The 16,594-nt window shown below is 39.9% G+C and overlaps 1 protein-coding gene across 1 annotated transcript; it reads left to right on the top strand.

Moving 5' to 3' along the window:
* Positions 1-1,423: 1,423 nt before the first annotated feature.
* LOC106938980 (xenotropic and polytropic retrovirus receptor 1 homolog) lies at positions 1,424-16,123 on the top strand (the record flags this gene model as incomplete). Its single annotated transcript, XM_015021197.1, has 14 exons — positions 1,424-1,577; positions 1,655-1,878; positions 2,623-2,772; positions 2,882-2,965; positions 3,783-3,864; positions 6,500-6,589; positions 6,953-7,050; positions 7,236-7,415; positions 9,489-9,654; positions 9,725-9,916; positions 10,533-10,696; positions 10,781-10,920; positions 11,120-11,341; positions 12,661-16,123. Coding segments are annotated over 14 exons (2,001 nt in total), but the record flags the coding sequence as incomplete, so codon positions are not given.
* Positions 16,124-16,594: the final 471 nt, after the last annotated feature.

The following is a 16,594-nucleotide window of genomic DNA, read 5'->3' as shown; positions in this document are numbered from 1 at the left end:
TGAGAAGTGACGTGCAGCTGTAATCGCAGCAAAAGGTGGTGCTACATAATATTAATGCAAGGGGGCTGAATACTTTTACAAGGCCCTGTATATACGTATCTATATGTATATGTAAATACGTATGTGTATATATACAGTATATATTTATATGTGGATGAACCTCTAAATTATGTCTTATAATAAAAGGTTATGTATTTTATTATTTTTATATGTATAAATAGGCCAGATTTGTATCAATTAGACCAGGCGTGTCAAACTCCAATCCTCAAGGGTTAGGGTCAGTTTTTAGATGTGCCACAGGTACAAAACACTGGAATCAAACGGCTTAATTACCTCCTCCTTGTGTAGATCAGTTCTACAGAGCCTTGCTAAACCTATCGGTAATTATTCTATTCAGGTGTGGTGCAGCAGAGGCTCATCTAAAAGTTGCAGGGCAGTGACTCTCCAGGACCGGAGTTTGAAACCTGTGAATTAGACTACGCAGTTTCTCACCTGCAACAGTTGTCGCAGGCTCTAAAACCTACATCTTCACTAACATAACCAACATTGTAATAATTCATAAATAGTATGTGTTAGGAACATCCAAGGATTGAAATGCATGCAGACATTTTGCACAAAAATAAATTTGGATAAAACAGGTTAAACATACCCCGAAGTTCTACTGTTTTTGTTTGATTTGATTTCACCAAATGCTTATGTGGTCACCAATCATGATTATTCAGGATTTTCTTCCGGCCACATTTCTTCCTCAAAGACGATGGATTCCCACTATCCTAACGGTTCTTAATAACATGTTGGACAGTTCTTTACCCAGTTTTAGTAGTTTCTGCAGTCTCCTTCTCTGCTTGATGCATGCCACTGATTTGACCCCTCTCAAACAGACTGACATCTTTTCTACAACCACAAGATGTCTTTCAACATGGTTATTTAAGAAATGAGAAGCTACTCACTGCAGCTGTTGGGGTTAAATAATTTGTTGCCAGTTGAAACATAATTGCCCATGGAGTAATTAACCAATAGGAGACTCATACATATTGGCTTAGTTAATTTTTATTTTGGCCAGTCAGCATATGAATAGATTTTTGTGTGTGTTTTCCTTACTGTACATATTGAGGTTATTGTTTCTGTTAACCTTGCCACAGAACTACACTCTGTTAACATTAAGGGATGAAATAAAACTGCAATTATTGTCCTAAAAAAGTGGATGTTCTGTCAGTATGTCTTTGTCATATTGAACAGGCAGGTAGAACATTCCATAATAGATCTGTCTGCTGTCTCATCACTCCCCCTGGTGGTTGAAAAACAAAATAAAGGGTTTTTGCATTGAGTCGTTTTTCCAAGCCCCAGGGAGACTTTAGTACATTAGTTCAACCTTCTGTGTCCCTTTGACTGCTACAACTTAGTATCTACATGGAGTGGATGAAGGGAAGTTTTCCTTATTGGTGTAACAAATTGCTTTATTTTATTTTTTGCAGTCACAGATGATGATACAGTCAAGAGGTATTATGCCAAGTTTGAGGAGAAGTTTTTCCAGACTTGTGAGAAAGAGCTGGCCAAAATCAATACCTTCTATTCTGGTAATTCCAACAGTACAGTACTATGAGGCAGGACTTCCTTCTACATCTTTAGGTCACTTTTATTTCCTGCCCAACAGAAAAGCTGGCCGAGGCTCAGCGACGGTTCGCCACGCTGCAGAACGAGCTGCAGTCATCGCTGGATGCCCAGAGGGAGAGCTCTGCCACCGGGCTGGGGCTCAGAAGAAGGAAAACCGTGTTCGCCCTTTCACAGAAGGAGAGATGCAAACATAGAAACATTAAGGATTTGCAGCTGGCCTTCTCTGAGTTCTACCTCAGCCTTATACTGCTGCAGAATTATCAGGTAGATGAAAAGACAGTTTATGTAGTCTGACAAGTTCAAATATCAGCATGTTACAATGGCTCTTTTCAGGTTTTATTGGAGAATTTTAATCTATAATAAAACAAATTTTTAAATAAGAACGCAGAACAGTGCCTAAGAATTATTCGTTCTCAGCATATCCCACTGGCGACCTTTCTGTGAGCAGTTTCCATGTTCTCCCTGTGCAGGCAGGGATACTCATCTGTCTACCACAACATTTAATTAGCCACTCTGACGTTTCTCTTACTGTAGGTATTTGAACACACATGGTTCTCTTGCTGCGTTCCAGCTATCTGGGAAGTGTGAACTTAGTGATGGGTTTGACGTCAGACCCGAGGTAACAGAATTCTAGTTAAGAAGTCGGAACTTCATTGTGGCGACGACGACTGTAGACATTGTTCACTGAAGGTAGCTGGAGTTGCTTCCAGGCTCTCAGTGGGAAATCTGACTTCAGAGGATGTTACAGATGATTTTTCAGATTGGGAAGTCAGAATTTCCCAGTTCCAACCACAACTGGAATGCAGCATCTGCATCTGTCCTGGTTATGTCTACCCTGTGGACAGATGGAGGCACTGGCGCCGCCCTGTGGGTCATAGATCTGATGGATGGACAGGGTGTGATGTTAAATTGCAGTCACAATTTAGACAGTTATGCTAACATTATACATCACCTACTGACTACTACTGACTTCACTGACTCACTGTTCCTCCCTTCACTTCCTGTCAGAACTTGAACTTCACAGGATTCAGGAAGATTCTCAAGAAGCACGATAAGATTCTGGAAACTTCCAAGGGGGCAGATTGGAGGGTGGCCCACGTTGAAGTGGCTCCATTTTATACATGCAAGAAAATCACTCAGCTCATCTCTGAGACTGAGGTGAAAGTCACACTCACTCACTCTCACTCTCACACCGCAGTTAACTAGATGTCATGTGTAAAAAAAGTTTTTGTAGAACTGATCTCATGTTTTGGTCTGTGCTCACTAGGCTCTGGTCACAACAGAGCTGGAAGGCGGCGACCGGCAGAAGGCCATGAAGAGGCTGAGAGTTCCTCCACTGGGAGCTGCACAAGTCAGTCACACAGCTTAAACTTCCTGTTCAGAAGAACATTGTTCTGTTGCTCCAAGTTAATAAGAAAACAAAATGGTTCCATTGATATTGTTTGAGATTTTTCTATATTATGATAATGCAGTGGTGCTCTGTACCACAACCACACAAACTAACACCATAGAGTAATCTTTTATGTTCAAATAGGAAAGAATTAAAAATCAAAAGTATAAGAAACATTGTTACTCATAGATATAGACAAAAGATCTATCTATGACAAAAGATAAATATAGACATCTATATCTATCTTTTGTCTCATTATATAATGAAAGTATAATGTCACTCTTATTATACTCAGAGGTCAGAATTTTCAAGTTCTGAAGTCTAAAACTCACAGTGACGCTAGCTGCAGAGTGACGCACCAAATCTAACATGCTGGCAGAGATCATGCTGTTGGTTCTGTCCAGGCCCCAGCCAATAAGACTCTGCCTCTGTCTTCGATTTCACGGCTTCAAGTGGAATAGCTGTAGTTGATGATGAATTTTTCAATAAGGCCAATCAAATGATCAAATCGGGTTCTGCCAGTCTGTTCAGTCTGACCAAATAAACCATCTAATGTTCAATCATACATATAATATTAGTTTGGATTTATCTGTGTATAGACTTGTCCAAGCTCATCTGCTCCATACTATACTCACCAGATCTGAATGTAATTATTTGAGCCAGTGGTTCCAGTTCCAGAAGTTGTAGTTGTTTGTGATAGTGTGGATTTAAGAAGTGTGTGTGTGTGTGTGTGTGTGTGTGTGTGTGTGTGTGTGTGTGTGTGTGTGTGTGTTCACAGCCTGCTCCAGCTTGGACCACCTTCAGAGTGGGACTTTACTGTGGAGTATTCCTCGTCTTGATTGTCACTGTAGTCATTACAGGTATTACACGCACACACAGCCAAACAGACATGTTGGCAATGAAAAGTTGACTCAGTTTTTACTTCATGGAATTTGATATTGTCCACAAGTTATTTTTATTATAGGTCACATTGTTGCTTGAGGGAACATATGACTCTGACTCAATGTAGACTTACACATTAGCTATCCTGAGTTGGGATAAAATTGCTACAAATCCCTCTACAGCTGTCTGCACAGGTGGTGATCATATACAAAGACCTAAATGTTCAAATCATTTATTACTCCACTCTAATCAATTATTATGATCAGTTTCTCGTGTCCTATCTGCTGCTAAATTTGTATTAAGCAGATCAAATGACAAATTCTTCTGGAGAATATTGTTAAGGAAATAGATAAGTCTTAGCTAAGGTGAAATGCTGAGTCAATCAAGAATGAACCAAAATGCATTTTGATTATTATTTTATTAAGAAATTAAGTAAAGAATACAGCAATGACTCCCCTCCCTAGTCCAGGGAAGTGAAGAAAAGATGAAGTTACATCGCTTTTCATTTCCACCAGCCCTCTTACAAAGATTGGAGAAAAAGGGAGAATCCCACCAGTTTCAGTTTACTTTCACAACTCTGGTATTTGACCTGCAGACTGTGACCCTGGATGGTTCAAACCCAGGTCAGAAATACCCTTTAATATGCGTTTCCATGGAGCTACCTCCAACATGAAGGGTCCTTTAAAGCTAATTGATTGCTTGATTGAAATAAAAAAGTTTGACATAACAATATGCAGAGGTTAGTGGTTCTTCTGCTTGGTTCTCCTTTGGGTCGTTGTGTGTCATGCAGAAGGGTAACACTTTATTTGAAGGGGGTTGAATAAGACTGACATGACACTGCCATGAACATGAATAAGCCTTCATGAATATTTATGACTGTTGTCATAAAGCGTCATTCGGTAAATTGTGACACTTAATACAAAGTTGACATTATTCAAAATGTCTTTGTTATGACAACTTGACATTAACCAAGAAATCATTACTGATATAAATTTGTTATAAAAGTATTACTGATTGCACTTTAAAAATTAGGTAACTTTATGTTATTAAAGGTAAAGTTTAAACAGTAATGATTTCCTGGTTAATGTCAAGTTGTCATAAAGACATTTTGAATAATGTCAACTTTGTATTAAAAGTGTCCAAATTTACAGAATGACGCTTTATGACAACAGTCATAAATATTCATGAAGGCTTATTGATGTTTATGACATGTGATATGTCATGTTAATGAAAGTGTCATGTCAGTCTTATTCACCCCCCTTCAAATAAAGTGTTACCTGCAGAACTTCTACTTCCTGTCAGTCAGATCAATTATCTCAGTTCACAAAGTATTCAGGTAGCTTTCTGGGTTTGTTGCATATAAAATTCTGGAGTCTGTAGTGTGGAGAATATTATTTATGATTGCTTTGATGCTTTTAAAACTGCATGGATGATTGAATGTCAGTTTTGATATTGCCAGCTTGCCAGGTCCATCTTGAAAAGGTGATTGTGAATCTCAACAAAGATTTTTATCTGGTTAAATAAAGGTTATTATTACAAATATGTATTCTACGGATATCTGTAAAGCCACAACTTAAAGATGTTAAAAAAGTAGGAATTTTCTGATCAGGTGTTATTTTTCTTATGATCCAATTCATTTAAGAATAGTTTAAATCCCAGATTTTAACTATAAAAGTCAGATTTTCAGAAGTTCATCCCTATTAATTTACACCAGATGAGGTGGATGATATGATACCTGTTCTACTGATGAAATGAAATCACATACATGATGATCATTTAGTGCCCATCACATTTATAATCTAACATAAGAATGATGAATGTCAATCATCATTCTTCTATTATCTTGGTGATAAGATTAGCAATTGCACAGCTTGTATTGTGCAATTAAGAAAGTTCAGTTCAGTTTTCTTATATAGGATTGACAAACATTAAAGTGCATTAAAGTGACACTGACACAATAAAACCACTTACATTTAAAAAGATGAACTCTTGTGCTTTTATTCTGTGTTCACAAAAGCTTTTAATAAAAAATATTTCTCACAGAATACTATAAGTGAATAACTGTTATGTTCATAGATGTGTTTTACCATTCAGTGATTTGGAGGTGACAGATTTCCAGCTCCAACCCTTCACCGTTGGAGAAATGTTGGAGTCATCGTTCCTTTCTGATCAACATGGCTCAGAAAAACAGCGTTGCAGTCCTTCAGTAGAAGCAGCTCCCTCTTATTCATCACTCCATCTGGCTTCCTCCTTCAAAACTGCAGATAAATTGCTCAAATCTTTGCTGAAATCCTCACAATTTCCTCCACTTTTGTGTTTACGGTTTGACTTACCCTGATTACATCACAAGACGGCGCTGGCGTTTAACCCAGTTACTACAGACGAAAACGGTGACACTCTGCATTCCCGTATTCTGTGAGAAAGGGTGGTTTTATCATGTCAGTGACACTGTAAGCTCAGTTTATTATTTCAATTTAAAAAATGCAGAATCACCTTAAATGTACTTATACTACGGACACAGGTTCTCTGCATTAATACTTTTACACCACAACATATTCAGTAATGTGACCTCTTCTTCCTTCTTCTGCTGTTGCATCATGTTTCTTCCAACAGGAGCTGTGAAGATTAGTGGTTCTAAAGTCTGGCCTGTGGTCAGGATCTACAGAGGAGGCTTCCTGCTAATAGAGTTTCTCTTCCTTTTAGGTGAGTGCACACCAACACACAGTCACTGCAAAGAATTTTTAATCACTTTTTAGAATCATTTCTCTACAAATGGTTGTTGCACTGAAGCCCTCCACCCCCACTTATACCGCTTTGACATGCTTTCATTTAAGTAGCTTTTATAATTGAATTTTTTGTGCTCGTTTGGTTTTCTTTAATAAGACATAGAGATGCACCAATCAGAATTTATTGACCAATTTCAAACAAATACATGTCATAGACTTCTCCTTCAAGAAAGGACTATAGAGCTTTAGTAATAGAAGATGTGATTTTCAGAACACACTGATGTATGAGCCCTAAATTATGAATTGAAGGATATGATTCCATTCTTTTCTCATTTTTTAGGGATCAACACCTACGGCTGGAGGCAGGCAGGAGTTAATCATGTCCTCATATTTGAACTTAATCCCAGAAACAACCTCTCCCACCAACATCTGTTTGAGGTGAGATCTCTCTCTCTCTCTCTCCTTCTCTCTCTCTCTCTCTCTTTCTCTCTCTGTCTCTGTCCCTCTCTCTCACACACACACACACACACACACACACATATATCTCACTTACACACACACCTCACTCAGTGCCCGTATTGATGTGTTAGATGAACTGAACCAGTTTTTATGTTTGGCTGCAGATTGCAGGCCTGTTGGGGGTGCTGTGGTGCGTCAGCTTGCTGTCAAGTCTTTTCTGTGATAACATCAGGATTCCGATGCAGGCCAACCCTCTGGCTCTTTATGGCTTCTTCCTCCTGTTTCTCATCAACCCATCAAAGACCTGTTACTACAAGTCCCGCTTCTGGCTGCTCAAGCTGCTGGTAGGGCCTCTCGATCACAATACAATGTCTTCTTATTTAACATTTTATTCAGCAACACTGCTATGCAGTTTTTATGATGCATTACTGTGACAACAAGGTTTTATTTTTCACCTTTGGGGGGCACCTGTTTAACCAATTAATCAATCAAGTTTATTTGTAATGCACGTTTCAGCATCAAGGCACTTCAAAGTGCTTTACATCATAAAAACACAAAAATCAACAACTGAAACATTATATTTTGTCAAGTGACATCATTACACATGAAAATGTTGGTAAGCGTTTTATTTATTAAGGCTCAAAAGCAGCTCTAAACAGCTAGGTTTTTAGTCTTGATGTAAAGGAACTCAGTGTTATGACTGTCTTGCAGTTTTCTTGAAGTTTGTTATAGATTTGTAATGTATGGAAGCTGAATGCTGCTTCTACATGTTTGGTTCTGGGGATGCAGAGCAGAACTAGAACCAAAAGCTCTGAGAGGTGTGGAACAACAGTAGATCTGTAATGTATTGTATTGCTAAGCTGTTCAGTGATTTATAAACTAACAACAGTATTTAAAGTCTGTTCTCTCAGTGTAGGACTTTAGAACATGATGTGCTCTATCCAGCTTTTAACCAGCGTTTTCTGGTTAAAGCTGGTTTTAGCTTTTAACCAGAAGCTAAAACCAGGTTCTGTTTTTAGCTCAATCTCACTAAAACCAGAACCTGACGTTCTGGTTTTAGTGAGAACTTCAGCAGCAGCTTCTGGATCAGCTGCAGCTGGAGGATTGATTTGTTGGGCAGACCTGTGAAGACGCTGCTGCAGGAATCAATGCATCTAAAATAAATAGATGCATTTCTCTAGATCTTGCTGAGACATCAGTCCTTTAATCCTGGAAATGTTCTTCAGGTGATCATAGGTCGACTTTGTAACAGTTTAGTATCTCAAGAACACAAACGATACCTGAAGTATTTTTGCAGCTAAACTGTCTAAATTGGGTTCTTTCTTTATTTTTCAGTACAAATTCTGATGTTTTCATGTTTAATTCTACACTATTTTCCAGAAATATTGCAGAATTAAGCAAGTAAGAGTTAGTTGTTCTTACTTGAGTATATTTTTGTCTATTCTTCCCACCTCTGCCAATGTTCCATCCACGCTCCTCTTTCAGCAGAAGTTGGGCTCACTATTGTTTTTTCACATATTTAAAAGAAGTCTTTATTTTCACAATAGAAAGAGAAAAGAGTCAGGCAGGAGACATTAGACCAGAGGCAGCAGCAGGGCGATGATGCAGGGTCTGCTCAGGTAAGGAGCGATTAGAACCAGGCCCGAGTTTTTCCAGATATTTCAGAATCACATTCCAAACTATCTTTTGTCTGAATAGCTAGCATAGGCATCATCCTGTTCCCCTTTCAGTCAGTTTGTCTCTCACACATTGTTGTCTGATTTTGCATTTACAGAAACATACTTCAAAGATCAGACACATTAATTTCTGAGATGTTTGAGCTAAAGCTTATGCTGAGCATGATTACTCATTATTTTCTGGTGACTCATCTAAACCTTTTGTCATTTTTGTTTATTTTGTATGAATAAACAACTTGATTATTTCATTTTACATAAAGATTTATTTATATTAAATAAAAATCCTCTGGCGCCGGGTCTGCTGTAGCTGTTGGTTACAGCGGTACAACTTGGTTAGTCAGCTTCAGTTCCTCCCAAGAAATCAGTGAAAAAAAGTAGAAGTAGAAAAAAAACCTGGCAACAGTTTTTCCCTTGTACTAAGTCAATATATAAGTTGTATAAATATTACAAAATATATCATTTTCAATGTTCCAACAGCAGGTAGTGTTCTCTACATCTTTGCTGTGTGCACAAATGCATTTCATATGTATGAAGTCACATATTAGATGCATCAGTCTTGGAATTAATAAGTTCTGACTTTGAAAATGTACGTCAAATTTTATTAATACACTGACTTTCAGAGGATCTCATGTCCACTGATTGTTTTTTCCACATTTCTTCATGTTACAAAGCAGATGAATATTTTTGAAGAGACAGTGAACTGGACCTGTACAGTGACTGTCCTGTCTGCCTCCTCCACAGTTCAGAGTGGTGACCGCTCCATTTCATCATGTTGGATTTGCAGACTTCTGGCTGGCTGACCAGTTAAACTCTCTGGTGGTGGTTCTGATGGATCTGGAGTACATGATCTGTTTCTACAGCTGTGAGCTGAAGTGGACAAAAGGGGATGGGCTTTACAGTGACACAGGTGATATGATCCGAAAGGTCTCTTGATAGAAAAATATCTGGCTGATGCTGACAGATGTGTTTGTGTTCAGAAAGCGTGTGTAACACCTACTCCTATGGTGTGCGGGCGGTCATCAAGTGTCTTCCTGCGTGGTTCCGGTTCGCCCAGTGTCTGCGGCGCTATCGGGACACCAAGCGGGCTTTTCCTCATCTGGTTAATGCTGGGAAGTACTCCACTTCCTTCTTTGTCGTCACTTTCTCCGCCCTGTACAGCACACACAAAAGTAAGATGTTTACTTCTACACATCTGGTTTTGCTAATGAGATAAAGTCTTCCTACACCAGGGGTCACCAACTCCAGTCCTCCAGGGCTACCATCCTGCAACTTTTAGATTCTCCTCTGCTCCAAAATGTCTGAATTCCCTCACCAGCATTCATTCCTCTCTGCAATAGGCTGGAAACGAGCAGTTTATTTGATCCAGGTGAGTTTGAGCAGAGACACATCTAAAAGTTACAGGATGGTAGGACTGGAGGACTGGAGTTGGTGAGCCCTGATCTACAGTCTGGAGAAACTAGAATGTCCTCTAGATCTGAAAAACTGGACTCCAACGTCTAAATACTTCATCTGTCCTTCTGTGAGCACAATCATCCAACCATCACATTGCCTGACACACACACACACACACACACGTCCATCCATCCATGAATGAATGAATGAAGGAGACTTGTGTCTGTCCCACTCTGACATTAGAGATGTTTGATCTCCTCATACAAACTCACCCACAAGTGCAGTGCAGAAGAAACTAGTTCACTGTTTTTGGAGCAAGTTGTTGCTCTCCTTAATGTCTGTGAGTCGGTGAGTCTTTACCTCCTAACTAACTGCCAACTCCTTCCTCCACAGACTCCGAACCCGAACACAAAATCTACCTGTACTTGTACATTGCCTGTTTAATTGTAAGCTCTTGTTATACACTGATCTGGGATCTGAAGATGGACTGGGGCCTGTTTGACCGAAATGCAGGAGAGAACACCTTCCTACGGGAGGAGATAGTCTACCCGCACAAGGTGAGCTTCAGCAGAGCGCTGTGGGATCTGTGCTCACTCATGTATAATCTACTGAGGTCTGTTTCATGTCCTCTGTCTCTTCAGGCCTATTACTACTGTGCTATAGTGGAGGATGTGCTCCTGCGTTTTGCCTGGGTTTTAACAATCGCTCTCACCTCGCTCACCAAGTTTAAAGACATGTCTGACATTCTGGCTACCCTGCTGGCTCCGCTGGAGGTCTTCAGGTGCAAAAAGGATTTGTCTTCCTAAAACATCTCTTCATTGTCTATTTTTTGTTTCTTTCTCATTGAAAACATGTTATTGATTTTCAGAAAAAGATGCAGGCATTTTTTAAAAATCCTTTATTCAACATTAATAGCATCAGTAATCGGGGACATTGAGCAGCATTAATGCACCATTTATGGATTGTTTTCTAATTTCCAGACGCTTCGTGTGGAATTTCTTCCGACTTGAGAACGAGCATCTGAATAACTGTGGTGAGTTCAGGGCGGTCCGAGACATCAGTGTGGCCCCTCTCAACGCCGATGACCAGACGCTGCTGGAGCAGATGATGGACCAGGAGGACGGAGTCAGGAACCGGCAGGGCAAGAAAAGCTGGAAAAGAAGCTACAGCATGAGTCTGCGCCGGCCACGGCTGGCCTCACAGTGAGCATTCATCCCAGATAGGCATTCATCATATTCTGCTATATCATAACTGTGTTAGTAGTGTATTCCACCCAATACATGCATTCCTTATAGTTTTCCTCAGAATGTACCAATCAGAATTAAGTGGCCAATCTTCAGTTTTTGTGAAGTTTTGCTTTTCTGCTATTATTTCATAAATGACCTCGTTGGCAGCAATGGATACTACTAACAAAAAGGTTAGCTCTGCTAAAACTGAAGCTCTAATCATAAACATTGGTTCAACTAAAGTCCTATACCAACATGATATCTAGCAGAAGCCAATGCCACTACTAATTTGCAGAAGCTAATGCTAAAGCGTTAACTTCAACAGTTGAGATGTTTCAATGACAAAATGTGTAATATCTCCTGACACTGGGCCAAACGTGGTTCAGCTGACCTTTCACTCCCACAGGGATCAGGATTAACTGAACTTGTTCATCTAAATAGACGTCGTTTTCCTGCCATCGCCTTCTTGAGCTCAGAGCTTCATACTGATGAAGAAAAGGATGGATTCTATCTGCTCAAATATTCCTTGCTGTCTTCCATGTTCTTTCAGCAAACAGATCAGACAGAGCTGTTTGTCATTATTTCACCATTAACTACCTGCTATTGAAACAATTCATTAAAGTTTGTCTTTTATTCTGCAGCTCATGTGACCAAACCAGCTGAGGAGATGAAAAGTTAAAACATTCTCAACAATTGTCTTGTACACAACCTCTGGTTTTCTAACTCCAAGACAACCAGGTCTTCCTAAAAGATTGAGTCTCTGTGAGCATGTCAGTGTTTTTAGCAAAGTTGAGATGGATGTCCAGGAACGACCCAAGGTTACTTCAAAATAAGAAAATGAACATAAACGTCTAACTACTTGAAAAATAACTAAACTAAAAAGCACAAAGTGAAGGTTTACTTCACCATAGTCAAGTAAATTTGCAATTTAGAATTTATCTTGGAAAATTAATTTAGAGAAAGCTCAGTGTGCTAAATGTGTTCAAAGTTATCTCTGCTTTAGTGAATTAGTGGAAGTGTTCAAACCACTGATTATTGGAATTTATCTATTTTTCTCCGAGATAAAGTTTCACATCTAACAGACAGTCACCTTGTTAGTAAGAAAACCGATTTAGAGAGACAATATCACTGTTAATTAAGCTAAGTTCAGTCACAAATGGCCAGATTAATTACCCATTATTATTCTAATTATTAGTGGTGGTAATTGTATTACTATTATGATGGTAGCATTGACAGTATTGGCATCAAATGTGTTGATATTATTGTATAATTGTATGTCTCCTTTCCACCAACAGATCCAAGACTCGTGACACCAAAGTTCTGATCGAGGACACCGATGATGACTCCTGACATCAGGCCACGCCCCTCGCCTGGGTCCAGAATTTATTCAAAGGAGGAAACTCCGCCTCCTAAGCTAGAGATTACCCAGCGAGCGGGCGTTGAGCTCAAGAACAGGACGAGGTTTGACCTCTGAATCATTTTCCCATCCACAAGCCTCTGCTGAGGTTCACAATTATTTCAAGGGAAGAATTGTCAGCGTTTTAAAGCAGCTCTGCAGCTCCTCCACCTCCAATAAAAACTCTTCCCAACCCAGTGGAAGGCATGATCCTTCCTGATGATTACCCAGCAGTGGACTCCTCCATTATCGCTCTGAGTGTCCTCAGAGCCTCAGCATGAACAATGCAGCTACTGAAAAAGCAAGCACCCCCCACCATGACAGCGATGCTCAGAGAGGGGCCCTCAGTGGCACCGGGGTTCCTCTGTTCATTTGGACCAAACAGTGAGAGAGAATCTCTTCTTCCTCAACAAGAAAACTGAAACGGTCTCTTCCTCTTCCCCTCCATCATGATGCAGCAGACAGCTTCAACCACTCCCCCTGGCCCCGCCTCCTCTCTAGCTCCTCCCACCTCATCATCACAGAGCTGCCTTCTTGCACCTTACATGCTTTGGAAACACCAACATGCACTTTGTAGAAAAGGTCATCCACTAGAGCAGTGATTTATTTCAATGTTTCTGCATGTATGAGGAACCCAGGGTGACGATCAACACACTGACTGTCATCAGACATGTTTGTAATCGTGAGACAAACTCATTAAGTCGGGTTTGTGAAAATGTTCAGAAACAATCAAGCAGAAATACAAGTGAAGATCTGACTGTTTGGAACAGCAGCTGGAATGAAGTTCCTGATGAAACAATGAAGATCCCACAGCCAATTTCCACTGGGAATGTGAGAAGAAATACTTTCTGTTAGAAGACAGTGTGACTGAGAGAGATGCCCAAACACCACCTGCTCACTCAGTGTCTGTCCTCAGAAATCCAAACTGAAAATCTAAGGGCCCAGAACAGGAAGGCTAATTGTTCTGTTGTTAGCACCTGTTTAGTTGAAGTGCATCAATGATGATGAAGAGGAGAGGTCACCTGTCTGTCCCACACTCATTTACACTGCCAACATGAGCATCATAAGAGTGAAAAGATGCATTCGCTGCAGGTGCATGTGGCAAATGAAATCATCCAGTCTGAAATCTACCTTAGAACTGGTTCTAGTGTTGCGCTGGTGTGGATCAAACATCACCTCATTGGGCCCAACATGCACACTTCCATCATAGTTTTCATTTGAAGCTAGTATGTCGTCCTAATGTCACCTGCCAGGCTGTGCAAACTCAGATATTCTTTTCCTTTAAGGCGTCCTGTAAGGGTGAATGTTTTCTGTTTGTCAGTGAGCAGCAGTAGAAGCTAATGCAGTGCATGTTCTTCACGTGTTGGTAGCTCATGTCGGAGCAGCCGTGTCGTCATCACCAAGCCTTTGTTTGGACACGATGGAGCAGAACCTTTAGATTCTGGTGGTACAAGGAGGTTGATGATGCTTTGTGTCTAATGTTGTAGATTTCTACCTGGTTGAACATTAGAGAGCCACTTGGACTGTTGTTACACTTAGTTTCTTTGCTGGTTGGTTTAACCAAGAGTGCAGAAAGGAAAATCCATCCCATCTTGATCAGAAGGAAGCTGGCATGTGAGTCGGCTCCTCCTTCTTGTTGGCTGGCTGGCTCTGCTGTACAGAGAGGATGAGGAGCTCACCTTCATATTTAGAAAATCATCATGAAAAATCTCTCTTGAGGTGTTTTGGCTGTTAATGTCAGCATTTTGGACCATATAAGTGCTGTTTAGTTTTGTGTGTGGACGTTTCCTTGTGTTTTGATGAGGGATCAGTTGTAGGAGCCTCAGTGTTTCCCACCAGGGCCTGAGATGAGTGGGAATCGATGTGAACTCACGATATTTTCGGCATGTTTGCACCTTCACCTGCTGCATCACAGCATTTTCTGGGCTACCTGTCAGACATTTCTGCCTCTTCTTGTCAATTGTACATTAACTTAAAATCTCCATTATTTTACAATGAGAAAATGGACCAATACGTTGACTGACCTAAATGTATTTATTCTCACTTTCACTTAATAAAATTTTTAGCCTCATTTCGGCCATCTTAAAGCTTTTTGACATTCCATAGAAAGATGCAGTCTGTCAAACACAGCAGCCCATCATGAGTAAAGATGCTTAGCACTGGCTCAGACAGATGACTCATCCTCCCTTTTTCATCCTTCTGCTAAATATTTCCCAAAGTAAAGCGTCGCCCATGTGGTCAAAATCTTTGAAAATGCTTGTTTGTTATTTTTATTTCTTGTGTTTGTCTTCAGATACAATGTTCACTTAGATCTTACCATTTGGTAAAAGCAATGTTTTCTTAAGTTGTGGGCCATAGCATATTTAAAAAAATGTTATTTTAGAAAAGGTGTTAAAGAACCTTGATTTAAATGGTGGAATTTGCAGGACCAAACCCAAGTTCCTTCAGAATGTCTTAGGAATGTCAAAGTTGAAGATCTGAATCAGGAATAGCTCACTCTGTACCAACAGATCCCAACCAACTCCTGACAACACTCCAGAGGTGACTGGACCAATCAGAAAGCCGTGCTTTGCGTCTGCCTGCAGGGAGCTCTGTGGCCTGTTCTGATACCGAGGTCACTGGGTCAGTTACATGAGTCATAAACTGCAGAAACCTGAAGAATTCAAGTTGCATGTCTTCAGAACCTTAAACTGACTTTGGACTGAGCAATAAGTCAACAGTGTTACAGTGTCAATTGTTGAGAAACAGTGCTCTGATTAATTCAATGTTCTCTGTATGCATCATTCGGCAATCAGGGTTGCTTCTGAGGTCTATGTGACTGAGCCGACTGCTTCAGGCCAACACCTTCCTCTCTGCTCCATCTGTCCCTCTGGAAGGTTTTTCTCCCCAAAAGGGGTCATGATTTTCCAAAGTGTGACTTTTCCTTGGATGACGAACAGACTGTGGCCACTTCCAGTAAAAGTTATGATGTTCTCCGTCAGTGGATGATGTTACAAACTGAATGAAAGTTACTGACAGTTTATATGTGACACTTATGACTTTGAAAGAACAGATGATTAAAAAAAAGTTCAACTTTCAAATCGATCAACACTCTGTGACATCATCGTGTTTGTGTCTTCTAACCAGTTTTCAAAAAGAACACAGATGACTTTATCCACACCCTGATCCTGCTGCGCCACACTCTGGAACTCCTGATTACATCTTATATATGTGTATATATATATAATTATGAATAAATGATTGAGAAGCGTATAATCAATGACTGTGCTATTGTTGTCTACATGTTAGCAGTGTGATGATACAGAGGTGCCTTGTTCACCAAACTGTTCCAATTTTGTAGTAAAAATGGCTAAAGATGCAAATTGTGGCTCTGAGTTGTTCTTTCATGTACAGGTGCTGGTCATAAAATTAAAATATTATGAAAAAGTTATGTCAGCAATTCCAGCCAAAAAAGGGAAACTTGTATACTATATCCATTTGTTACACAGACTGACATATTTCAAATGTTTATTTCTTTTAATCTTGATGATTAAAACTGACAACTAATGAAAACTACAAATTCTTTATCTAATAAAATCAGAATATTATTTAAGACCAACACAAAAAAAGGATTTTTAGAAATGTTGGCCACCTGAAAACTATGAACATTAAAAGTATGAGCATGTGCAGCACTGAGTACTTAGTTTGGGCTCCTTTAGCCCAGTTACTGCAGCAATGCGGCGTGACATGGAGTCCATCAGTCTGTGGCATTGCTCAGGTCGTGCTAGTGACCCTCAGCTCTTCTGAATTGTTGGGTCTGATGTATCACATCATCTTCCTCAGACCAGAGATTT

Source organism: Poecilia latipinna, unplaced genomic scaffold, assembly GCF_001443285.1.
Source record: "Poecilia latipinna isolate Pla-1442-1.1 unplaced genomic scaffold, P_latipinna-1.0 Scaffold2741, whole genome shotgun sequence".
NCBI lineage: Eukaryota > Metazoa > Chordata > Actinopteri > Cyprinodontiformes > Poeciliidae > Poecilia > Poecilia latipinna.
Note: the sequence above shows the minus strand (reverse complement) of the source record. Positions and strands in the feature narration are given on the sequence as shown.